General features: G+C 31.5%; 1 protein-coding gene across 1 annotated transcript in view; it reads left to right on the forward strand.

Moving 5' to 3' along the window:
- LOC124534594 (acetylcholine receptor subunit alpha-like 1) overlaps positions 1-27,846 on the forward strand; it is a 206,656-nt gene that overhangs the window by 109,917 nt on the left and 68,893 nt on the right. The window contains exon 2 of the mRNA XM_047110518.1: positions 19,609-19,812. Coding sequence (XP_046966474.1) covers positions 19,627-19,812 — 186 coding nt within the window. The 5' untranslated portion in view covers positions 19,609-19,626. The remainder of the gene's footprint in view (positions 1-19,608; positions 19,813-27,846) is intronic.

Consider the following 27,846-nt stretch of genomic DNA (forward strand, 5'->3'; position numbering starts at 1 on the left):
ATTAACTATTAAACAGATCTAGAAACATGAAACTCGACGCCTTTGAGTATTCAATTCCCGTGAAGGTGTGTTAGGTACAACTAATTAAGTTCGTTCGTCTGGATAGACGGATTTCAGTCTAGACCTAATTAGTAACTTGATTGCGATGTTCGTAACTGATATCCTTATTTGACGTTATGTCAAAGGAAGATCTGAAATCAAGTTGTTAATGATTTATTAGTTTGGAAATTTAAATAATGCTTAATTGAATTGTATTTAAATTAATATGACATCTATATAAATGAGATTGAAATGTTTCATCAATTTACTCGTTTGAAATTCAAAATGAATTTTAATGTTACGAATGAAAATTTACGAAGAACACAACAAGAATAACAACAGCCTTTAATTTACCCACTGCTGATCTAAGGCCTCCTCTTTCTTTTGTGGAGAAGGTTTTTAAACATGTTTGACCACGCTGTTCCAATGCGGGTTGGTAGAATACACATGTGACAGATTTCTATGAAATTAGACACATGCAGATTTCCTCACGATGTTTTCCTTCATCGCCGAGCACGAGATGAATTATAAACACAAATTAAGTACATGAATATTTAATGGTGCTTGCCTGAGTTTGAACCCGCCACCATCGATTAAGATGAGCGTGTTCTAACCACTGGGCCATATCGGCTCTTAAGAAGAACATATGCCATATTAATTACAGAACAATTTGTGTAAGACCAAACATGTCAAATCACAAAATACCACATCGATCACGAACCACGGATGTTTTCTTACAAAGATCGTTATTCAATATAATTCACTGTAGGTCAATGTAATTTAGTTTTTCTCCAACATTATTATTATAGCCCTGCAAAGAAATTATTCATGAACGATTCCCAATAATTCGAGATATTGGAAATGAAATTCACCTCATAGTTTATCAATAACATCGCTACCCGGCTTACAGATATCGTTTACTTGAAAGTAGTATAAATTGAAAGCTGACTATTCTATTACCAGCCTGCCCGAGATGGCACGGTCGGTACGCCATCATTGATAAGCTAAACGGGAAATCGGCATTTCCTTAAATATTGTGGTTTGAATGCAAGTCATGGGCGATTCACTTTAATTTTTGTACTGGTATTTTTATTTTTCGATGATTGCGGTTTTAAGTTTAGGTAAACGTATCTGTAGTAAATTTTTTCGTATTTTAATTTTGTTTTCAAATATATGTATGTTTGTTACTTAATGCAAATGATTAAGGCAAATATACAGAATATAGTTTAATTATGAAATAGCAGGGAGGTTATTTTTATCCGAGAAACCGTAGCCGTATCAGTTATCTGTATCCATGGTAGATAGTAGTCTATATTAATATTATAAATGTAAAAGTAAATTTGTCTGTCAGTCTGTCGCTCTGTTACGACCAAACCTCCAAGAAAAGACATAGGCACCTTTTGCCTAACACTTGACAACCAACACTACTACTACTTTATAATAATTTCATCTCTTGAGTCACGTTAAGTTCTGTCACATATTTACGAATTGAAGGCGTTGATTGCAATCATGGAGTGGTGATAATAATCAGCAAAAGTCAGGCATTCGGACACTATTTACTTCTTTTACTGTCCATCACTTTAAAAATATAAATACTAGGAAAACATAGAGAACAGAGCGTTTGTATCGTCTATATTTTGCGCTTGGACCACAGCCGATGCGGTCCAGGATTGTGTGTTATTTGAGACTTGATCAATGTTTAACCCAATTGTCAGCGATAACATCCCCTTCCTGTTTGGTTTGCAATTCAAGAATTCATATTGTTTTGAATTTGATCTGGCTGCGGGAACTTTGTGTAAAGAGTCTTGATACTTTTTTGTAAAGTTTTGTTTATATTTTTATTATGATATTGTGGATGACAAAACGCTACCTAATTTTAAAAGATCAACGTAGACACTAAAGAATATTAGCCATTCCATATATCGTCAATGAGCCACAAATCTTGGGAATTAAAGTCATATGTCTGTAGATACAATGGCTCATTCATATTTTAAAAATAGCAGTACAGACTGACGCTGATTGCTTTTTGGGTGGTAAATTAATCAAGTAAATAAGTTATGTTAATCTTTTTAATTACAAGTAATCGCTTGCTCTCGAATTACTGAATCAAGTTGTATACTCATTTCCTTATACATTTATCTTGCTATAAATTCCCGTTTTTACGTAACATAATTTCTGATTACATTCATATGTAAACTATTTACACTAGCTCGATTTTGGCTTCAGCTAAAAATAATAACAATAATTAGGAATCTATGTTAGGCAAATAGCTAAATCATGTCGCTATCAAATACAATATTATTTAAGTTATAAGAGATATAAAAACAAATTACACATATTATATGTTATATAAAACATATTAACTATAAAAGTAAGTTAATTTAGTAAAGATAAACTCTAAATATATAATTAAACAGCTGTTCCTGACTTCGTGCGCGTTTGAACGTAACAAAAAGGTTATTTTTGTAGCCTATGTCACTCCTTATCACATCAGCTTTCTGCTAGAGAAAGTCTCTTCCAAATCGATCCAGCCGTTCCAGAGATTAAAATAAACAAAAATGATATATTTTTTTTGTGTATTTACATTATATACGAGTACATTCATATGCCTTACACATAAACAGACACTCCAATTATATGATATGTATAGATACATGTTATATACATATGTGGTCGTCTAATAACTATAAAATTTGAAGGACATTTTCAGTGTATATTTGATTTTAATGTCTCGCAGTGAGATTCTAAGTGAACTACTTTAGAAACTTCTCACTAGAAATTAAATAAATATTTAAAACAGCTACACCACTTCCTTCAGTCATCAATATACAAGAATGAATTTACGAGAAAAAGCACCGTATCCGAATAATAAATAATATAATGTTTTTCCTATTTATACGGAACGCATTATGATCGAAATTCAATGGTACGACTACCTTACTTTGAACCTTTTACCGTTGTGCGACGGAAACATTACGAGGCATGCACCAGACTGCAAACATTTGCGAATATCTTGCCACAAAATGTGACTCCGTCGAAAGTGTTGCTCGAAAATAGTGTCGGTTATTTCACTAGAATTCACCTATAGAAAATTTGGAAGATTTTTAGAAAGAAAATGTAAATTATAGAATGAAGAGTGAATTATTAATTATAGATTTGTCTCTTTCTATCAATAGGAATTTGATGTAAGATGCGAGAATACGTGCAATGATTTATCGTTACAACTTGAAATATATAGCATAGTTTCTATAAATGATTTGATGTAAAAGGTATACTGCGGATTTAAAGTTAGTTGATTTAACTTACAACAGTATATTTTCACTAAAAGTAGTGTGAATACATAATGATGTTGGTTTTTTAGCCGACATGAAAATCTTAATAGCTCCAATGGCTGGAGTGGTTTAGGCTCTCGTAGAAGTAGGCCAAAGTCGTCATAGAATTCGTAGCGATATTTCAGTTTAAATATTTTACGTTTAAAGTTACAGCCGCGTTGAATACATTAAATTTTCTCTTACGCATTTTCAGTTTAAAGTTAGATTAAGACAAAATTAGAGCAAGAAATTAAAACGTGAAACGTCACTAGGTGTTGCTGGTCTTAGAAAGCATTTAATTTCGAGAGTTTTCATTAATGTAGAGCTCACTAAATCAAGGGTTAATAAACTTTGAATATAAATTCTTAACAGACATAATTCTTACTTTAATTTAACATAAAGATTAGTGAGTAATTTATTCAAAGCACTCTTTATACAACTGTCGTACTTTCTATGAAATTAGCTGTTCTCGTCCACGTCCTATATCTAGATATGAACAATCGTGGAGTTTTATTTACTTCACGTTTTTTCAAAAATTCTGAAAAATGTAATGATTCAAATATTTTTGTCGATTTCCATTTCAAAACTTCGACACACTGTTATTCGAAAAAAATATTTTAATCGAATGCTCTGCCCTGCACAGCCTGGTTATTTGCAAGAAATTTTAGTCATTCATCTTTTAAAAGTGATACAATGTGTAAGGGGGGGGGGTACCCACACCATTCTATTTCACAGGCGAATTCCCATAAACTCTATTTAAAGTTAAAAAATAAATCAAATATGTGATTACAACTTCGACATACCTAAGAAACTTATACTCGGGAGTTTTAATTCGAATCATACATTCATAATACGTATGAATGCGCCTAAGGAATTTTATTATCGGTCCTCTTAATTGAAAAACTTTTTGGTCGTGGTAAAGTTAGACATGTCGAATGAATGAAATGTGTTTAACATTTGGGTTGAATAGCTGACGTGACTCGCGAGGGCGATGACGTGACAGAAGACAGCGGAACCGAAACGGAAGTGTTGAACATTACGGTGTTATTTTACTACACGCCGTTTTTGTGCCAGTCAAAAGCGTTCAGTGAGTCGATATTAATTTAACACGCCTATTGGGAATTTATCAGTTTTACATAGTAGTATGTGAATTCTTTTTCGAGACTATCTTCAAACATTTCTGTTTTTTATTTAATCAAACAAAGATTTTTCTGGTATTTGAATTTACAGTTTGAAGTGCCTTATTTTATATAATGTCATGTAACGTTAAGATTATTAATTACTTTACAAGTTTCATTTCAATTCAACGATAAAGACTTCTTCATTGAGCCTGAATGTTGAGAGTTAGTGCTCTTTGAAAATTTAATTGACAGTTTATCTTTTTTTTTTAATACTAACGATACGCCGTGGCTTCGCACTGGTGCAATACTGATACGAAATATTTTACGGAATATGTTTATTTACGACATCAATTTAGAAACCTTAAAATTATCAGTGTTTCTCTACAACATTGTCCATGTATTATTTACAAAAACCTTTTTTTTGGATCACTCATATAAAAGAAAAACGCATCAAAATCATTTAAACAAACACGGGATCAGACAGCGGTAAGCGACTTTGTTTTATATTATGTTGAGAAGACTAAACTCCTCATAATGATCAAATAAAGTATATACAATAACTTCAATATATTATGAATCAGTGTTTTATTCGAAGTTAAAGCAATTAATTAAAACTAAAGTTTTTTTTAAAGATGTCACAGTTATTAAAATATCTACTTGCCAATTATACTAAAGTAAATTTTATTCGGTGTAACAACAGTTTTCGTAACAATCACTCATTACTAGAACACATTCATTTTTTTGTAAAATGCTGTGAAATTAAAATTAATATGAATATCGTAGGGTTGTCGTAACTTTGAACTATGCGTTTTGTTTTAAACTTAGTGTAGAATTTTAAAGTGTACAACGGTTTTATGTCAGTGTAGTTTTATCCGCTGGCAACGTTTCAAGCTTAGTATACTCGACGTGACATTGTTTTTGAGAAGTATTGTTCTCTGATATATCATTTGGCAACATTATATAGGCTTTTAGAAAAAGACGACACAAGTCATATAAATTTCAATTGAAATAAAAGGACGAATATGTTTATTGGTAATTGTTTTGCCAGCCGTTATTTTATTGCCAAACATCGACACGATATTGTGTATGCCACTTTAGTTATAGGCGCAAGAAACATTACGTCTTAGATCACACTTACATCAAGATATAAACACGTTCCAATTAACAAGGCGGAAGGAATCTTATCAACGAGTGACTAATCCATCAACAAATAACATAAGCACATTTTTAATAATACTTATTTAGATGGTGATCGATTTTTAATTTAAAATGGGAACAAATTAATACTTTATTTTTAAGAATCACAATTGGGTGGCGAAATCGACCACTAGATAGATAATGATCTCGAGCGCTAAAAATATAAGAAGAATCATTAACTATTACTTACCGCAAAGGCGCCGCAAACCATCGGAACTGGGATCTTATGTACTTATCCAGCGAGCTTGTACGGAGCATTCACTCGTTTTAAAATTTAAATTATATATATATAATTACGTAGGTAAATTTTAAAATAAAATATACCAATTAGGGATATATCTTAAAGAAAAGTGTACTTCTTTATTTTGTCTTTGTTGTCTCAATAGACACTTTTATCTTGTCTTAATTGCTTTGAGTTTGATGATTTACATTTCCAGGCAGTATAAACAAATAATTATTACTATACAAACTCTTTATTATCAAGCTATGATCTTGTGTGGAGTCTAGTCTAGTCTAAGATCGTCGTTTGGCAAGTTAGTGCTAATTGCCTCAGCACAGACGCTGAATTTGAGAGCAAAGCTAAACAATACAACTCATACTCTTATAAAAATTTACATTACATGCACTTAAAATAAAAGAAAAACAAAAATCTATAGAACGTAGGATATTTCTTGATCAATTAAACTGTTTAAATATAATATTTACTTATTCTTCGAGTCATGTAAGACTTTGAGTGTATTGACTTTTACTGGTTCTTGAAATATATCTTCTGCCTAATATAATTATATTGAGGCCACGAGCTCTAATCTATGCAGCGACGACCCTCAAGGGATAAGAATATTCCCTACTAAATTAGTTAAGACCAACTCACAGGGAGTAAGCTTTACAAGCAGCTGATTCTGAAACAATTTTGCCAGTTATATAACTAAGATTGTTTGGAGCATATACCCTCAGCTGCTGTAAAGCGCTTTCTGATTAATGAATAAAGTAGTTTAGATAAGTTTGAATAAATCCTTCTTATAAATATAAATAATCGGTATTCAAAGACAAAACAGTTCAGTACTTCTTTCATCTGCGTTTTCTTTTTTTTTGCAGCTATTGATGATTTAGTAGTATCAATCAAATACTGCGCTGCACTTTGATGATGTAAAAAAAAAGACTTGCTAGCAGATCAACATACTTTATGAAATGTAATGTTTAAAATATGAATTAAAGTTTTCAAAAAAACCCATTAATTTTAGAAGGGAACCCGTTTTCGATATATTGAGAGCAATTTCTAGATTACCACACACCACATCAACATTCACCCAAGTACCTAATATTGATAAAATCTGAAATATCCAATAAATCTGAATTCTACGTATTTCTATAGAACTAATATTACCAATGGCAAAACCACTTTCTATAAATGTCATAAAAATATCTTTTAATATTTACTACGAACCCGTCGATAATTCTCCGCTGGGCGAAGTCATCCCTTCTTATTAAGGGGAAGGATTAGGAGCTTAATTCACCACGTGGTTCCACTACAAATGGTCCGATATACGTGTCTCGAAATTCTTCTGAAACAATATAATATATTAGTTGCTTCTGATATTTTTTCTTCCTTGAATCATAATAAAACAGATACCGTTCTGGAATTATTCATCTGAATAACTCAATTGATTAATTGTGATTCTCAATTAATCATCATTAATTCTGTGTTATGTATACAACGTTATGATTAAAACTAATTTCATACATTTCATTTCGTAATTTAAACTGAAGTTAAATGATAAAAACGTGTATACACGATATGAACGTTAGCATTAGCTACCATACTCCTGATATAAAAGGCAATGCAAAAGCTGAAAATATACAAAAGAATATATACATTGGCTCAGGATTGGACAGATCATGTTCTACACACATTAAGACAAACAACATTTTACGTTCACTGGCTGAAACTGTGAGTCGCGAAATTTAAGAAACACTAACTTCCAACCCTCGTTTTATTTCATTGAGTAAAAATGTTCTTAGCTTATGACTACACCTCATAGAGAACCTACTTGCCAAATGTTAATTTTTTTTTTATTTCTGAGATTTCGTGATAGATCATTGAGTGGTATTCGCTTTTATAGATGAGAATGAATAAATATATTTGTGAATTTCTATCATAAATATTAAAAGAAATTGTGTTTTAATTTTACCCTATCGCATTTAGATTGTCTAGGAAATCATTTATAATCTGTATTGTGACTAAAACATGACAATTAAAATTTGGTTTAAACTTTTCAAACAAAAGCCGTTTGACCGCGATACGACGTATCGTCCTATCAATCAAACGCATTTGCACTCGACGCATCATTCATCGACGTAATGGACGCTGGGTCGTTGTGACGCTTCCACACGGGTCGGTCAAAACAGCGCACCAAAAGACCCGGGAAAATACTGACCGGTTGAAAGTTTTGGCCTTATTTTGTCTGTGCCACTTGACACTGAGTGTCCCTTTGCTTTTGTACAAGAGTTGAACGCTTTGAAGTATTTTATTCTTTTTTTTTTGGTTCGTACAGTGTTGCCAAATTAATGACACGATTATATTTAAATATATCGAATTTTTTTTTTTTTTTAACTTACTGTATTATGCTTTAGTGCGAATCAAATATTAAGACAAAATTTCGCTAAATAGTAACCTCATTCTCTAATAGATAATATTTAAGATGAAAACGATAGAATGCAATTTACATTTTATATCTGAACATATTTATTTGGTTAATAAAATATTTCCATCTATACCTGATTATCTACATCTGATTATGAACGGCTGAACACAATTCTTGACGTTCCACTCAGTTTCATTACAACTGTTTACTGACCCCAGCTAGACCTGCAATGACAAATACACAATGTAGACACGTCACGTCAGTAAATCACAAACAAACAGTTACCATACGTAATACAAACAATATATAATATTCCGCATAAAATTAGGCTTGAATATTAATAAACTATATTAATATAAATTAATTGGTCATCGTGATAGCTAGTTATCTCGCTCTAGAAATAATAAATGACGTGACAAAATGACATTTAATTAAAATCAGAAAGCCCGCGCCTGATAAATAGCACTCGACGTCACGTTCACGGCCAAACGGATAAGGGTTGGAGAGAATTTCCATAATTATAATGATTCGAAAGTTTGGGATGTTTGCGGTACATACCGCAGAATAAGAATGTATTGTTAAATATTAACTAACATATCCTGAATAAATATTTCTTATTTATTGTGATCGATACTTTATCATAGATAAGTTTATTTAAGGAACTTAATTAGTTTTAAGGAACTGTTCCACATACAATGCACATTCCATATGCAAACTGTATCAAACAATGCACATTTTTGCAGTGAAGTGAAATTAACTTTTGATTTCCCCAGCAGTAATTTACTAATAATCATTAATTTTCTTTGATATTTTAGTTTTATATTCATTAAATATTTGATCCACGTTAAATATGAAATAGGTATATATGCCATGTTCATATCCTTTAATTGGTATTTGTCAATAGTTTTCCAAAATGATTGACGTTTAGGGTATAACTGACGCAAATTACTCTGACTCTTTATTAGGTTACTGTCCTAATATAGAGCTCCAATTACGAAATATAGATAGGTTTAAAACATTTGTAATTATTATTCCAATTGACTTATAAAATTGTAATATTACAAGTACCTATATTTCGCTTGAAATGCTAGTTGCTAATTAAATATAGTAATTGAAACTACACTAAGCATCTTGTTATCACTCCCTCACATCGGAAAGGACGTTCAGTAATGGCTCCAGATCTCTTTCTAAGCATGTCAGATTTACCGTTCTATCGGATTATCAGTTCACTTGTGTTTCCTTACACACACACTTATAAAGTGACATATATTTTGCTTTATTTAATATCCTTGGAATTCTATTTTGAGGATATACTCAAATCAAAATCTACTTCTAATCTTCATAGCTGCAATAGAGACACATTCATCGTCATGTACATGAAGTAAAGAGCGTTCCTTTAACGCTTAATAAGCAGTTAATATTTTCAAACACAGAGTATCCTATAACGAACCACATAAAATTAAGTATAATTCATTGCAATGAATGCTTGTACATCATTTTAGTACTAGAGTACGAATTTAATATGACATTCGTCCTAGCGTCCTCATGCAGTCTTCTTCAAGAGCTGCGTTTCTATACAAAATTTAACGTAAACTGTTACGAGGCATTTTGTGAAAAAAAATACCAGAGACCTAGAATGTAACGGTTCATTTAGACAAGGCAAGTTACTTGCTATTTTTTTGCGATTATATTGCAACCTCATAGTCTATGCCTTTACAAAAAAATATGACACTACGGTGTTCTTACAATTATTTTGAGTTATAATTAATTAGAACGTTATAAATATCTTTGTCTTATTCATTTTCGGCCAATTCAAAAATTTAGTATCGGAGAAACACATATTTACGTTTTACTAATTATGTCCGTAAGGTCTACCTCGTAGACTAAAATCAATGAACAGCCATGAGCCAGGAGAAAATAAAAACTTCCTGAATATTATCATCCATCGTCATCGATGAGATCGTATATATAGATTTCCTAAGCATATACATTTTGGTAACGGTCAACACTCGCGAAAACTCGTTGGCCCGAAAGGCTCCTCCAAATCTGATTATCGATAGATGACCGTGTAGCTAGACCAATGGTAGTTTTATCGTTCAATAGTTCTTACTCACAAGAAACATGCGAGAGTGTGTTTGTACATCTTTCATACAGTAATGACACATTGAATCGTTACGATAAAGACTAATGACACATTGAATCGTTATGATAAAAAGTTTTATTTTGACATTGGCGTTTATATAAAATGGCAATAAAGAAAACACTTCTTATATCTTAAATTGCACGAAAGCAAACAAAGTTTTTAACCCTGTTTTATATGAGCAACTTCTCTACAAGTAAACTTGCCAAGAGTAAATTAACCAGTCCGAATCAGGCATGTTTTCGGATGCTTCCAAGTTGCACGGGAAACTGTCAACGTATTAAAAATTCAAACTGCACGCTCGCCCTCGGTGGCGTCCCGGGTCGCAATTTATGTTTGCGAAAACGTGCAGTGTGTTTTCAGCTTAACTGTGTTTACGATTCGAATGTTATAAATCCTTTTGAATATTACATTCGCATTATAGTATTAAAGTTATGTCTGGTATATCATATTGGAATAACTCTGGAAATGGGATGTTCGGATTCATTTATTTTTTATTATGATTAAAATTATGGGATGGCGCCTATTTTTAAATTGAACCCATTATCAACAGCCTGTAAATTTCCCACAGCTGGGCTAAGGCCTCTCCTTTGAAAAGAAGGTTTGGAGTCTGTTCCACTACGCTGCTCCAATGCGGTTTGGTTACACATGTGGCAGAATTTCTATGAAATTAGTCACATGCAGGTTTCTTCACGATTTTTTCCTTCACCGCCGAGCACGAGATGAAGTACAAACATAAATTAAGCACATCAAATTCAGTGGTGCTTGTCTGGGTTTGAACCCGTAAACATCGGTCAAGATAGACGTGCATCTCGGTTCATTCTCGGTAGTATAACGGTCAGTATCCCCGTCTGTCAGATTGAAATAATGCAAAAAAGTACAAATATTCTTCTTATTTTATTATTATTCCTATTCTTAATATCAAACATTAAATTAAAAAATTACATTAATCTTATTCATTCAGTAAAGACTAGATAATGGATGATTATTCTTATTTTTTATTTTATCTATGTAAACAAATACATTGAAAATTGACTTAATTAAATTTTGAATGTAAGTTCCAAGAATGTTTAATGTCCACTAGATAATGAATGTAATTCTATTTTTTTTTATCTGTGTAAATAAATATATTACACATTACCTTTTTAAATTTTGAATGTTCCTTACGTGTAAATGTTCCTTAATGCCCAGTAATGGCTACCGCGTACACGGGTGCGCCGTGCACGTAACAAATACTCGAAATGTTTGAACTTGTTCGGTGTGGGGACGCGTACACGAACAATTGCATTATGCTGAGGGATACACGTGCACGGTACGCGTCACTAAGGATGCATACTAAGAGAACAACGTTAATAACTGCTACGTTAATAACAGTTTCATGCTAACAACACACACTAACACATTGCTAAAATGCTACTTATTCGTAATTTACTTGTTCATTTTCCGGCAAGATATATTCTTTTTTATGGTATAGGTTGGCGGACGAGCATATAGGCCACCTGATGGGAAGTGGTCACCATCACATCAGTTTATCGATTTCAACTGTCAAAGGAGGAGACTCACGATTTTCAAGAAACGCAAGCTAAGCTGTGTGACGAAAAATACTTGATTTCGTACTTTTGCAACATTTATAGTTGAGTTTGTTTCCGTTAGAAATGTTTCTGAAAGATAACGATACATCGTTAAGAATTTAGATATTACAAAAATGATATGAAAATATTTGTCTTACGTTTTGTTCAGATTGTTTATTTGTAATGGGTATGAATGGATGGGCACGGACTTCATGGTAAGTCACCATTGTTAATGGAAGTTATAGCCGTTTAAAATTTTAATCAGTTTTTACTAACTTTACGAAATTTCACGCTATATCTCTTGTGCCTGTATTTACACTACAAGTGACCACTTGACGTTCAAATCAGAACACAATCCTACTAAGTATCACTGTTTGATCATAAAATATATGGTGAGTTGGTGATACCAAGTATAGTCTGAAGATCTATAATATTTATTAAGATCTATAATATTATATTAATAGATAAAACAGAACAGTTTATTTTTCTACTCAGTTTGTCAAAAAGACTTTTTTAAAATATTTATCTACTAGTGTTACCAAGAAAAAAAATTACTTGGTGGTACGGCTTCGTGCAAGCCTGTCTGGGCAGGTACCACCCACTCATCAGTTATTCTACCGCCAAATAACAGTACTCAGTATTGTTGTGTTCCGGTTTGAAGGGTGAGTGAGCCAGTGTTATTACAGGCACAAAGGACATAGCATCTTAGTTCCCAAGGTTGATGGCACATTGACGATGTAAGGAATAGTTAATATTTCTTATAGCTTCATTGTCTACGGGTGATGGTGACCACTTACCATCAGGTGGCCTATATGCTCGTCCGCCAACCTATACCATACAACAAATCCAATTCGTTATACCTCCTTTCAAAATTTAATGTGTGTTATTGTAGACCTAGTTCTAAAAAGTATTATAATTTTATATATGTATACTCATAACCCTTGAAATATTAATTATAGAACGTTTTTAATCTAGTAAAAAAAATATGTATCAAAAAGATAATTTTCATTGTAAAGGTGTGACTTGTTTCTGATCGCCTTTTTTCATATATATTTTTTGTCTACCTTTTGTGAACACTTCACTCGATTAACTTGATACCTGTTGCAAAGGCTTTTGAAGTCAACTTGACTGCTCTCCGCTTAACTTTAGCTTTTATAAGCAAATATTGTTAAACATTCGTGAATAGAAAATGATATAAGATAATATTTAAAAAAAAACAAAACTGTTTTGTAAGTGTTTCGTGACAAACAAATAAGCATCCTACAAATGCTTTTATTTGAGTTAATATATTTAAAAACATCTACTCATAAGTTATTGAAACTAAAACAATAATTACTGTCATTTTTGTCTGACTTTTTGTCCGTTTGTTTACGTAAATATTTATTCTATATACATATGTATATAATATTCAATGCTATTGTATGGACGACGACCAGCTTATAAGTTTTATACAAAATAAATAAACAAGTCTATTAGTCAAAGTCCAAATCAAATAATATATTTTAATAAAATTTCACGTGTTAGTGTGTGTGTTATGATATACAACATATATTAATTGGTGAAAAATTAGATGGTAGTAGTAGATTGTTATTTAACAAAAGAATTATATATAATAAAATCGATAGTAAAATAAAAAGTGCACTTAAGAACTTACTTTTAAAAAATACATATATTACGATCCTCATCTGTAAGACTTAGAAAAAACTGTTCTCAATTACAAATACGGATATAACATTCCAGTTAGAGATTGTCAGGTCTTTGCTTCGTAATACCGTTATTATTCTAACAAGCCTCGAAGGCTTGTACTCGCCGAGCTGAAGATAACCAGCCTGCCTGTACAAACTTCGCGACTGCTGTTTCAACAATGATTTATACAGTTTCTGTCATCTAACGTTGCTTTTATCTATAACGTAAAGCGATATTTGTTTCTTTGGCTAAAACGTATGTGATATATTGTGTGTATGGGTAACTAATTTGTATTTATGCTAAAAACATTTTTTTAGTAATAACGAACGCGTCTCGCCGTTAAGCATAACAGCTTGGCGAGACCCATTTATTTATGTAAAAACTTTTTTATAATAAATAAATAAAAATGTAGTATTTAAAATGAAGTATAATTATAATTATTTTTGAATAATTTTACTAGCTTAGATTCAGAGTGTTGATTCAAATAAGAAGACTCAATAAAAATGGCTGTAGGTAATATATACACATGTATATATCAACTACAACCTCATTAGGTGACTATTACGATTTTGAACAATTCACGTGTAATATGTGCATTATATGTAAATATACGTACAAAATTGTACTTTAAAAAAATTATATTATAATGTGTTTTAAAATAAAATCCACTCTACATATCAACAAACTCTAAACAGAGACCTATGTCGCAACACACAAAGACATTATCTACCCTTATATTCAACCCCTTCATGGAAACCGGAAGTTGGACAACGACATCATCTACAGACTTCCGGTGACGACGAGGATCGCGTCATTTGATTTCCGTCATCGTCTCGATTTTCTACTCGACGGTTGTTTGAAATGAATTTATGGTTTTAGGATTTCGTTGTCGAAGCAACTTTGTATTTTTTATCAATTAACCATAAATACATTGTACAAAATAAAGCTCGCTTATCGCTGTATGTGTAGATCTTTATAACTACGCAACGGATTTTGATACGGTTTTTTAGTGGATAGAGTGATTCGAAAGGAAGATTTTGTATGTATATATAATATAGTAGAGAAACACTGATCATTTTAGAACTTGCTACTATAATGCCGTTTATAAACGAATTCTGTAGTATATTTAGTATCACCATTGCATACATAGTCGCTAGTTAGCGATACATTATTATTAAAATTGATGAAAAGGGCTCGATGGTTTTTATAGGCTTAACTTTTAAAATGTTAACATACTTTAATTTAACTCATCGTTTGCAATTTTAAATAGTATTGCCAATTTTTTTTTATCCATTTCATTCTATCTAATTCATATCCTCAACGATTTACTTAACATAAAATTATAACTATTACTAAGTTTTACATCACGAATATTTATTATAAAATAATGCAAGACTGTGAAATCACAATAAAATGTCATATATAGGAGTTTATCAGCCGGTTTATTCGAATTTGGCAGCAACAAGATGACATCCAATCCCATTCGGACCGCATCGGAGCGCACTCGTGCGATATAAATGCCAATTGTAAAATAAAACTGTTAAGTTTTCAACGTCAGTCTTTGTTCAAACCGTTGATTTTTGATTTATTGACAACTAATACGTCTTGTTCAGTCGTCCTGGTTCTATTTTCTGATCGGTTTATTTTTATTCCCTTGTAATGTTCTTCTAGTATTATTGTATTTTCTTGTTAATGTAGTTTTAGTTCATAAACATCAGCTTTGTAAATAGTTGACCGTCACTGATAGCTTATAGAGTCTGTATTTAGTTTAACACTATTTGTGGCCAATAAATTTACTCATATAAATAATAATAATACTTGGTGGTAGGGCTTTGTGCAAGCCCGTCTGGGTAGGTACCACCCACTCATCAGTTATTCTACCGCCAAATAACAGTACTCAGTATTGTTGTATGCCGGTCTGAAGGGTGAGTAAGCCAGTGCAACTACAGGCACAAGGGACATAACATCTTAGTTCCCAAGGTTGGTGGCACATTGACGATGTAAGGAATAGTTAATATTTCTTACAGCGTCATTGTCTATGGGTGATGGTGACCACTTACAATCAGGTGGCCCATATGCTCGTCCGCCACCCTAAACCATAAAAAAATAATCTTAGTCGAAAAATTATACATTTTATCAAGAGATATTTTGTTAAAATATAATACAAATATCGTATTCCTTTGACCGTTAACCAGACAATTTGCTTGTTGTATTAGACTTTATCGCTCAAAGAACTTCAAAGACTTGAATTGAATTAATATAGTCCCTTGAAGATAACAATGACGTCATAACGTTATTGGTTTATCTCGTTTAAATATTATGTAGAATGTGTATTCATTTATATATAAGATAACACTTATATATCTCTAAATTGTCACATCCGTACTCAAAAAATAGTCTTGATACTTGTAGATGACAAGTGACATCATTATCATATGAGTTGGGTTCGTCTTCTCAAACCTTTACTTGACAGATGATTTATGATAAAATAATTTAATTCATAAGTGTTCTGTACAAAATTAATATACCTCTAATATATATTGATATAATTTATATTGATTTATTAATTTGATAGTAGTGTAATTGAACTCATATATAATGTTAGATTAATTATAATTTTTCATGTTGAATTATTTTGTTAGTAAAACTATCTATTAGCGAGCGTTGGACCTAACTCTTTCACGTGCCGGGTCCGGAAACGTTTTGACACTGACAACGACATTAAACCCCTACTTTCTCTTACTTCTATAATCTAATGAAGCATAAAAGTAAAAAAGTAAAGTAAAGTAACAGCCTGTAAATTACCCACTGCTGGTATAAGGCCTCCTCTTCCATTAAGGAGAGTGTTTGGAATATAACGCTGTTCCAATGCGTGTTCGTGGAATGCACATGTGGCAGAATTTTGATGAAATTAGACACATGCAAGTTTCCTCACGATGTTTTCCTTCACCGCCGAGCACGAGATGATTTATAAATTAAGCACATATATAAAGTGGTGGGCCATCCTAGCTAACTAATTTATTAATGAGTTTTAACTAATAAAGCATAATAAGAAAAAAATAAAACTGCATAATATGTCGATTCACATACTTAGTTCTTATATACAACCACCTAGATACGAAACTCTAATTATGTTTGTAGAATAATACCTATTCAACCAACTTGCATAAATCTGCAACAAGTCAATTTAATACAAACTAAAAAATCTAATTATATAACCAGTGAGCTAAAATGTAGCTTGTAATATTTTAATAAAGGAAAGTAATATCCTACATAATCCTATTTAGAAAATATGGTATTAAATATTTGGAGCTAGCTTAAATAAACATGAACTACATTGAAGAAAATTTAAATTTCGAACAATAGGAATTCATCTTTAGCTCATTGAAAGAATCTAAAATCAAAATCAAAATATTATTTATTCAAGTACGCTCAAAAAAGCCTTTGAATCATCGTGCTACAGTGTTCAATCAAATGTATTACTACCACTGTATAAGCTCCAAAACATATAAAAGATAAGATAAGTAAGCAAAGTCAGGTGAATCAAAAGATATTTAATGCTGATAAATTAAAAAAAAAAAAGAAGAAAATGGCGACCAAATGTAATTCGTATTAAATTCGCTCAAGATAAAAACACAAAACGACATTCAGTTCCGACTCAACGAATTAAAATTGTACTAAGAGATTCCTTAAAAGTTATGTACGGATAAGTTATGTACGCTGGCCTTTATCAACTTTTGTTTAAAATTACGTCTCGCCTCAAGACAAAATACGAGGCCAAAGTCTTAAGATTCATAAAATTTTGTAATTTACATTCGGAGTTTTGCGAGAGAATTTTTCTTTTATTAAAAAGAATATTAGCTACGTTTGTGATGTTTTACTGGCGTTTTATTTATTTCTGTTTTTTAATTTATTTAAAATAAACACAAAAAGTTTTCTTTTGATATTATTAAATGAATTTTAGATGAAATTTATCTTAATCAAAGTATTTATTAAATTAGCATTGAGTTATCATAATTAACAATTTATAATTTTCGATGTTTATTAAAGCTAAGATCACACTGAATTAATGTAAGTCGGTTTCATTAGCGCCATACCAATCCGCATTAGACTGAATTTAAAACAATATTTTTACAAAACTAACTATAGATTACAATTGCTGGTAAGGATATGATTACATGTGTTACAAAAAGCCGAGATGACCCAGTGGTTAGAACGCGTGCATCTTAACCGATGATTGCGGGTTCCAAACACAGGCAAGAACCACTGAATAGTCATGTGTTTATAATTCATCTCGTTCTCGGCGGTGAAGGAAATATCGAGGGGAAACTTGCATAAGTCTATTTTATAGAATTTCTGTTACGTGTGTATTCTACCAAACCGCACTGAAAGAGTGTGGTGAAATGTGTTCCAAACCTTCTCCTCAAAAAGAGAGGAGGCCTTAGCCCAGCAGTGGGAAATTTACTGGCTGTTGTTATTGTTGTTGTATGTTGTTTTATTACAGAAATGCAAAATGCAAAAAATCGCTGTTAAAGTAATTAACTTAAAAATATATTTCGATTATAATATTCGAAAGTAATTTGGTATATTCAGGCCTTCGACGTGAGTATCCCTTAAAATTAAACATTCGTAAAATAATTCTTCCAACAATACTATACACAATCGTCTTATCTTTACCGAGTTGTGATAGATTTACAACAGCTATTTATAGCTTGCTATTGTTTCACAAGCTAATCTTACATTTAAACCCTTTCGCCATAATTTAGATAAGGACTCACATTCCTTTAAAGTGCACCGTTAATTTCAACGGAACGGAAAGAGAAATACAGTTTAAATTCTTTAATATTTCAATTGCAACGCTCTAATACTAGCGTGCAGCTTTATTCATTCGGAATAGGTTTCCTGACGACGTTTTCATTAACTTCCGAGACAAAAACTAGGAACATGTTAATTCTGTGATGTTTCCACGTACTTGGATCCATCGCGATCAATGATACACTCATTCTTAACATCTAATGTTACAGTACAAAATACTTTTAACGATTTTTTCATATGCGTAAACAAAAACAATCCCTATCGAATCGATTCTATTTATAACAACGTTTGACGTCTTTATGAATAGAATCGACTAGATCGAGTAGGCTGACATCAAGTATATAAAGCTCGAATTATCCAAAAAACGTAAACAAAGCAACGAGTAAATACGAAAATCGATTAACAAAATGATATACAGCTTCACAAAATCACCAACCATACAAACAACAAGTGCTGCTGAAATTTGAAACCAAATTAATTTCAAAATAATTTATTGGCCCCTACCGACAGCTCAACGCGAAATATTCTTTTCGCTTTCAACTAATTTCTGTTTAATACTGTAATTATAGCTATGACTTTGACGCAAATGTCATTTATAAGCATATTATATTTCATAATTAGAAACGTTCGATCAAATCATGGTATTGGTTAATTGATGTAATTTGCTAGTTCATATTTACCCGCGCGTAAATAATGCATAATTTGTTACAAACATTAGGATTATTTATCGAATCGAAAAATTACTAAATGTAATTTCAAATCTATAGGCATTTATATATTATTGTTTATTCATCCGATTAGTCAATAAGACGTGAATAAGTCGGTACCTATATATACATACATTGATGTACACATTGCATCTAAAATTATTATGCTCTTGCCGGTTCTTCTCGATATAATTTACTTCCCGAACCGATGATAGCTTCACTTAAAGCAGTTGTTAAATGACAATTCAAAAGTGCTTGTAAATGCCTACTTGAATAAAATATACTTTGAATTTGATTTTTAATTTAAGACGGTTATATTTATTTAAAAATAATTTTATTGAAATTGTACACATTTTTAAGGTATGATTATTGTTCACAGGGGTGGTGTTAGCCTAAGATGGTGTTGGCGTTTGTGGTCGGAGTCCTGTGCGTGTGGGGCCGCTTAAGCGTCGCAAACCCTGAAGCGAAGCGGCTATACGACGACCTCCTTTCAAACTACAACAGATTGATTCGGCCCGTGGGCAACAACTCAGACCGGCTCACCGTAAAGATGGGACTGAGGCTTAGTCAACTCATCGACGTTGTAAGTATTCATTTTAAAATACTACACTCTTTTCAGTCGAAGAAATATCACAGTAGCGCGAATTTGGACAAGCCTGCTTCGTCCAGCAGTGGACGAATATAAACTGCTGAGGAAGACACTGTTTTTTCAAATATTCTCAAACTTCCAAACCTCAATGAATATCACATCTAAATTCTTTAGCTAGCACTAAATAATAGTTCACATTAAATTTCTCGAATGCCAATATTTTCTAGTAATAAAAATATATGTAAATTAAATGCATACATAATGAATAGGTTATAAAACCAGAAATTACTGAACTTCTAATTTCCTAATATTCACAAAATTGTATTCAATGTGAAACGTTTTGTCCAATGCATTAGTTTGGTTTACCTTCTAATCTATCAAACAAATTACAATTAAGCTTAATCCGCTTAAAACGATATATATGAAACGGTTCAAAGATCACGCTTCCATTAGTTTAATGGTGATATAAAATTAATACAAAATCGTTTGCTTCGAAACGTGAATAGTTTCAAAATCGGAACGTCGGATTATCCCGAACTACAACTAAAATCCCTTCGTTAAAACGGATCTCACTTCCTGTTCACTTCCATTAGATTAAAACTTCGAGTTTACGAATAAATTATCCTTAATATTATCAATACTTAATAAGGTTTATTTATATTTTGATTGTTTCGTTGGTTTCGAAACGACCAGGGAATGTGTATTTAATTTAATTTATAATTGTTTGACCTAGTTAGAATTTTATGTCTCGGTCACTTTTTTGGCTTTACAATTCTTACAAAGATGATCTTTCTTAAAAATAAATGAAACAGCAATAGACTTGGTTAAAACTGGCAAGATATGAAATTTTTGGACTCACTTTTTATTTCTACTTATTGTGTAACTCAAATATTTACAAGAAGCGGATTTTATATATTCAAAAGTAAACATCATATTTAGAAGTCAAACGGTGTTTTCTGAATGTAGTTTTAGGGGTAATGTGAATCTAGTAACTAAAGGGTCGAAAAGGTAAAAATAGTACGGCTAAGTAATATTGAGACTATAATACTGCATTTCCAAATAAATATGTATGTACAATAAAGTATTATTTTTCTGTCTAACCAGAGAAAAAAAAATCCTATTTAAACGCCGGTATTTTAAAGACCGGCAACGCACCTGCAATCCCCCTAGTGTTGCAGATGTCCATGGGCGGTGGTAGTCACATTCCATCAGGTGAGCTTCCTGCTCGTTTGCCACCTATTTCATAAAAAAAGTAACGCATTTCGACATTTACACACACACACACACGCAAACCCATACAACATTCATATAGATGTGACACACAAGTAAATTTACAAGTACTACTCATACAGATTATAACTACCTAGTCCTAGCGGTTTATCGATGTCAAATATCTGTATCGAAGTTATGATAAAATGATCATTATAATTACAACTCAATTCTATAGATATTGAAAACTCATCTAGTTTTCAAACTATCGATACGAGTGCAAAACTCATTTAACTAAACCACTGGGGACGCGAGAATTGAAATGGAATCTGTGTTGAAAGGTTATGGATTTATAAATAAAGTTTCACCGCACTGTCCAGACTTAGCCGCGTAAAGCAATCAACTGTTGGAACAAAACATATTATTTCAAACGAAAAACTAGCATTGATTGAAATCAATTTCATTCATAACGTTGTTATTGCAAGTGGTGATAATGTGTATGAAACAAATTAATCTCTTTTGGTTACTTTGTTTTTAGGTGTTCCTCAAGGTTTCATTTTAGACCCAATTAGCTTAACACATATATAAATGAATTCAGGTTCATTTAATGATATTTCAAATGAATTCTTATGATTAAAAATATTTTCTATATTATTTTATGTTCTTCCTCAATTATGATAATATTCATAGGACATGATATGACAAGTGTTTGACGAGTTTCAATTTTATTAGTATGTCAATATTTAAATCGAAGGTTTCACGATTATTAAGTTTATTCAAATATAATTGCTATAATTTTCATTACTTGGACGGAACGTGTATTGAAATTATTTAATCATAATTTTTCCTCCAAGCCAAAAAGTTTGTGAGCGCAAAAAGGTTTTACTAATAATTATAGACAGCAAGTTTAAAATCGAGAATTTCACGTCTCAGGTGGCTCTGAACTTCAGTTTATGCTTTTACTCAGAGGTATATAAATAAAACGAATATAAATAAAATAAAATTTAAGCTGTAAAGGCACATTCATTAAAAAGCCTAGAGCCCTGGAGTTGAAACGGAATGCTATGTACTTTTTTCCAAGTCAACTAAGCTGGGTCTGATTGGGTGCCTCAAAGCGATTACTTGATTAAGTCAATATCACTTCGACTTTTACAGTGAAATGTTTATAAAGGAAATCGATTCTGTTTACTTTTAATACTCAGAGATAAACCCCGATTTTCTTATCTTTCTGTAGTATTTTTTTAAATTTTTGAAATACTAAAGTAACTATATCTAATCTAAGTAATAATATCTACCTCATACCTCTTTCTATATCTGTTTTCCTCTACCTTAAGGTTGCCTGGAAGAGATCGCTGTGTTAGCGATAAGGCCGCTATATATGATTTATTTACTGGTGTACAATAAAGAGTATTTTGATAACTACATATATGTATAGATTTTCATAGTAGATACGTTTAATATATACATTTATATATCTAACATCTAGAGAAACTGGGAAATAATATCCTTGGATTATTCTCAAATAATACTGGTTTCGAAACGTGAAAAACGCTGATTCATCAATTTGAATATTGAACGTCGAAACTACTAAGATAACATTAGAATTTTTAAATTTATCGCTCCCTCGTGTGTGGTAGAAATCCAAGAAATGCATGAAATTCAAAAATATAACGTAAAATTCTATCTCATTTCTAAAAGATTTTTCTATCTACATATTATACGATGTAGCCAATATATTATTAATAAGACCATTTAATTCACAATTTGCGTAGAATCTTAGAAAATATATTAAATATTCGATTATGCTTTTCGTGTCAGTCCAATATATGGACAGAGAGCACGCGTTGGGCAAATTGGTGAAAAAGAAACAAAAGGCAACTGCTAAGGTGCCTATAAATGGAAATCCACAGTTGAGATACTATGAGATGATACTTTAGTTTTCAAATTTTACAAATAGGTAACATGAGCTAAAATCTAATTTGATAATATTCGTGCTAAGAATTTTGGTTAAAAAATATACGTTTATTATAATATTCAGACTCATGTAATACAGTATAAATTTACCTAAACTATTTACAAGGATAGACTATGAATAGTTAAGAGCGTCTGGCCCAGTATTGTTGGATGGAAGTTTCCCTGCTAAAACTTGGTACAACGCATTTGTTTGTAAGTTTACAGAATGTAAGTAAAATATATCTTTACTTAAACAGTAATTAAGTTTTCTTTATATAAGGAACATTTTATTATTATTAAAATATAAAACAAGTTTTGTAGCTACATGCTCTTATAGACATTATAAGGAGGTAGATAATCATTATTATCGTTATAATACAAAGTCGCTTGCCGCTGTCTGTTTCTATGTACCTATGTGTTTCATATAGATAAAAGTGATTTGAGAGGAAGGTTTTTGTATATAATACATGGACAATATATTAAAGAAACACTGATAATAATGTTAAAAGTTTTTAATGTGATGGCGTAAATATACATTTGACTGGCACCAGGCTCACCAGCAAAAACAATCCCAAGTAGGGTTGTGGTCAAACGGCTAACTGGTCGTAACATTCTGCATTATGGAACAAGTATCTGAACCGATTTGACTTCCTTCAAGAAAATAACTTACTATTTTTTTCAAGATTGGCAACTCACCTGCTAGTCTTCTGGTATTACAGGTGACTTTGAGGCCTGGTCACTGGGTCACTCTATCAGATGAGCTAGTTAGCCAAGCCATAAAAAACTGACTTATCATTGCTATGCACATTTTATAATGAACCAACCACAGCATTTCCAATTCATCAACCGACTTCCAAAAGGAGGAGGTTATCAATTCGTCTGTATTTATTTATTTTTTTTTTTTTTTTTTTTATGTTTGTTACCTCATAACTTTTCACTGGGTGGACCGATTTTGATAATTTTTTTTTTGTTTGAAAGATAGTGCTTCCCGTGGGGTCCCATTTTTTTATTTTTTTTTCCGATGATGGTATCCATGTGAAAACGACATAAGTCTTAAATTTGCATTATGTATATACGCGACAAATAGGTGAATAACTGAAAATCACGTTAACCAATTTTGATAATTCTTTTTTTATTATAAAATATATACTTCAAGGGTAATTTGGTGAAAGTTTGGTAAGGTTCTGAGCACAGGATCCATGACAAAGTAACGGAACGGAAGGGAACGGAACAATTCTGAGGAGCACGTTAGCGATACTCGGTCGAGTCTTTTATTTATAGATTATTTGGATATTTGAGTCACCTTCCGTAATGTGTCATGTTTACGTAATTATCATAGTCGAATATTATAATCAACTAGCTACCCACCCCGGTTTCGCACGGGTGCAATACTGATACTAAATATACTACAGAATTTGTTTATATACGACATCACATCGCAAACTTCTAAAATTATCAGTGTTTCTTTACTATATTGTTCATGTATTATATACACAAACCTTCCCCTTGAATCACACTATTTTTTAAAAATATACTGTAGGGTTTTATTGGCTGACACCGGCTCCAAATATACCAATAACTATAACTACATGATATAATCGATAATCGACTTTTAAGTAGTCTAATATTTTTCATTTCATTTAACTTAGGAAGACTCTAAAAAATATGTTGAATACGCAATTATTTTTATTACTTTTTCGTGCATATTCATTTGTTTTAAAATAGTGTTTTGTTTGAAGTCGGTTTTTCTTTTTGTTAAATTTTTTTTATGCTATAAAGTGATCAATTTTAATTTTAATCATATTTGCTATTTTTTTTTACTACTTCGACAAATTGTGCAGGAAAAGTATGGAAGAAGAATAGACGCTGCATCGATGGAAAATAAATTGGGATAAGGGATTGGGACAATTGTACTGTGGATATTTTTTAAATCAAAATATTAGAAAAATTGAAAGCGTCTATATGATACTCGGAATTTAATAACGATCATGCATTTTTTTACTAAAAGACAGCCCGTGACCACGGCAGATGCAATTTTGTCCGAGAATATGAAAAAAAAAACGATTGTGGTTAGTACCCGAGTAATAAATATAAAATACGCGTCGCGTAACCTAAAAGTGAATAAATAACAAAAACCATTTTCTGTACGCAAAAAACGCCTTTGATCTTTTGGACCGAGAGCTTTGAAAATATTAAAATATATGATGATTAAGTTGATGTTGAGGAGACATCAAAAAGAAGTCTCGATGGCGTGAGATAAGAAACAATCTGAGGATGATTATATACATTAGCCTTGTCTAGATTGTTCTATTATAAGATTACATTACATTAACAGTCTGTAAAGCCTGTAATATTCGCTTTGCTGGTCTAAGGCCACCTCTCCTTTTGAGGAGAAGACTTCAACATATTTCACCACGCTGTTCCAATACGGGTTGGTGGCATACACATGTGGCAGTATTTCGTCGAAATTAGACCCATGTAGATTTCCTCACAATGTTTTCCTTCACAGCCAAACACTAGATGAATTTGAAACACAATAATGAAATATTCAGTGATACTTACCTGGTTTTGAACTTACAATCATCGGTTAAGATACATGCGTTTGCCACTGGCCACTGTGCTATCTCGGCTCTTATATATATTATAAGATAATTATCTATATTAACATTTCTTTTTTCATTTTCTTAAGGTTGGCGAGAATGATTAGAAACGAACTCGTCTTTTGCATTAAGTATTAAAAAGCTAAAAGAATAATTAATCATTCCTTACACGGTCAAATCGTCACCGAATTGTCATCCCAGATGTCTCTTGTAGCTGTAGTTACATAAACTCCCTCGCTTTCAAACGGAAACACAAAATATTAAATAAAGTAAAATATCAGCACAGTGGTAACACCAAATAAAATTTTAAATAGTTTGATTTTAACTATATATTCTTAATTATATATTGGTTTCATTTGCATTTAAAACATTTTATTAATAATAGTAAATAATAATTATTGGGCAATATCACATACATTCCTCAAAAGTAACGACGGTACCACAAACACCCAGACCAAAGACAACATAGGAAACTAATGAACTTTTCTACATCGATTCGGCCGGGAATCGAACCTGGGATCTCGGACTGGCGTACCCATGAAAACCGGTACACACTACTCGAACACGGAGGCCGTCTATGTTTAATAGTGACAAGAGATCTGGTTAATTTTTCAAAAAGAGTCATAATAGGCAATATTTTTCCGTTATTAGTTCCAAGAGTTCATATTTTGAGCAATACTTAAATATGTATCCACTATTTTCAATCATCGTCTTTAAAATTCCCATCCAACTTGATTAGTAATATTCAAACTATTTGCTTAATTTTCTATTAAAATGAAAATAGTAAACAATATAAAAAAACGAGAGTATTCTTTCCCCGACCTCAGGTCGATGTATTTTCATTTCCGATCAAGTTTTACATTGACTATCAATAAGTAAGGGAATGCTGCATTGAATAAATGGATTTGAATTTGAATATTATTGATGGAGCACACAAAAACGAAGTTGTACGTGTATTTTTATGTTTGTAAATTTAATTTCAAGAGCTTTAACCTCTTCGAATGTATTGATCTCAGAAACTACACTTACATTTATATTCAAGAAAAAATACTCTTTTGTAATTAAGACAATATGAGAAAAAAATATTAATTTATAATCCTTAAAGCCATATTCAAATCACTACTACACACACACACAATCATGTGAATGATGAATCTACAGAGATATAACAAAAAATGTGCAGTTAATATTTCAACGAATTAAATTACATAATAATTTAAATTTAATACAAATTAATCTTTTTATATCATAAACGAAAGAATACCGGCAAATGCTTACTCGATTTTTAATTATCCGTATAATATTTTATTGAGTAATCAATGCCTTATTTATAAAGATTTAACATTAGATAACTTTTTTTGATGAATTGATAAAACTTTGAGAGATTATATTATGAAAGAAACATTCTTGCTCTTTCTTCTTTTATTATGCAATGTTCGTCACTGTTCCCATAAAAATAATCAATACTCTTGTATACATACTATTGCTGTTTATATACCGTGATGCTTCAAGTATTACAATTTTAAACCCCAAAGGGCGTATCGTACTTTGAAATTGTGTAAAATATTTTAAAAAACGAATACATTTTCTATATTAAAAATAAACAAACGAACGTACTAATAACAAGATTACCAATCAAATTATTGAAGCTACTTGAATATTTAAAACAAAAAAACATAATTATAACAATAAAAAATAAAACAATACAACGTTGAATTAATTAATAGTATTCTCTATTCATTTTATAATAATCAACATCACTGAAATAATAATACTATAAATTAAATAGAGGCTCCATTAGCGAGCTGTAAATAACGTTTTCAATACTCAATTATATTATTCAGATTACAAAACCATCAGAATATTTAATAGTAAAGATCCATGATGCTCCCATTACTAATGCAGGCAGTGTAAAATATTTCTAGCAGTGCAATTTCCAAGGCAGCATAGTAAACGAATAAACAACCTTCGATACTGAATAAGATATTTCAAAAGGAAAGTGCAAGCATTTCTATTCACAAGAGATTCTTACAAGCATTTTATAGTATCCTACTGGGATTAAACTATGATATTTTACTGGAAATATCATATTTAATGTTTTCGAGGTTCCGTACGAATTGTGAAATGGAACTCTTATGAGAAGAATTCGTTGTCTTTCTTACCATTTGTATATCAAGACCTTTTTTTCTTCGTTAAAATATATACTTACTACCTTCATCCGTACACGTAGAATCATGAAATTTTGCAAGAAGCTATAAGTTTGGTA

The sequence above is a fragment of the Vanessa cardui genome, chromosome 13, assembly GCF_905220365.1.
Source record: "Vanessa cardui chromosome 13, ilVanCard2.1, whole genome shotgun sequence".
In the NCBI taxonomy this organism is placed as follows: domain Eukaryota; kingdom Metazoa; phylum Arthropoda; class Insecta; order Lepidoptera; family Nymphalidae; genus Vanessa; species Vanessa cardui.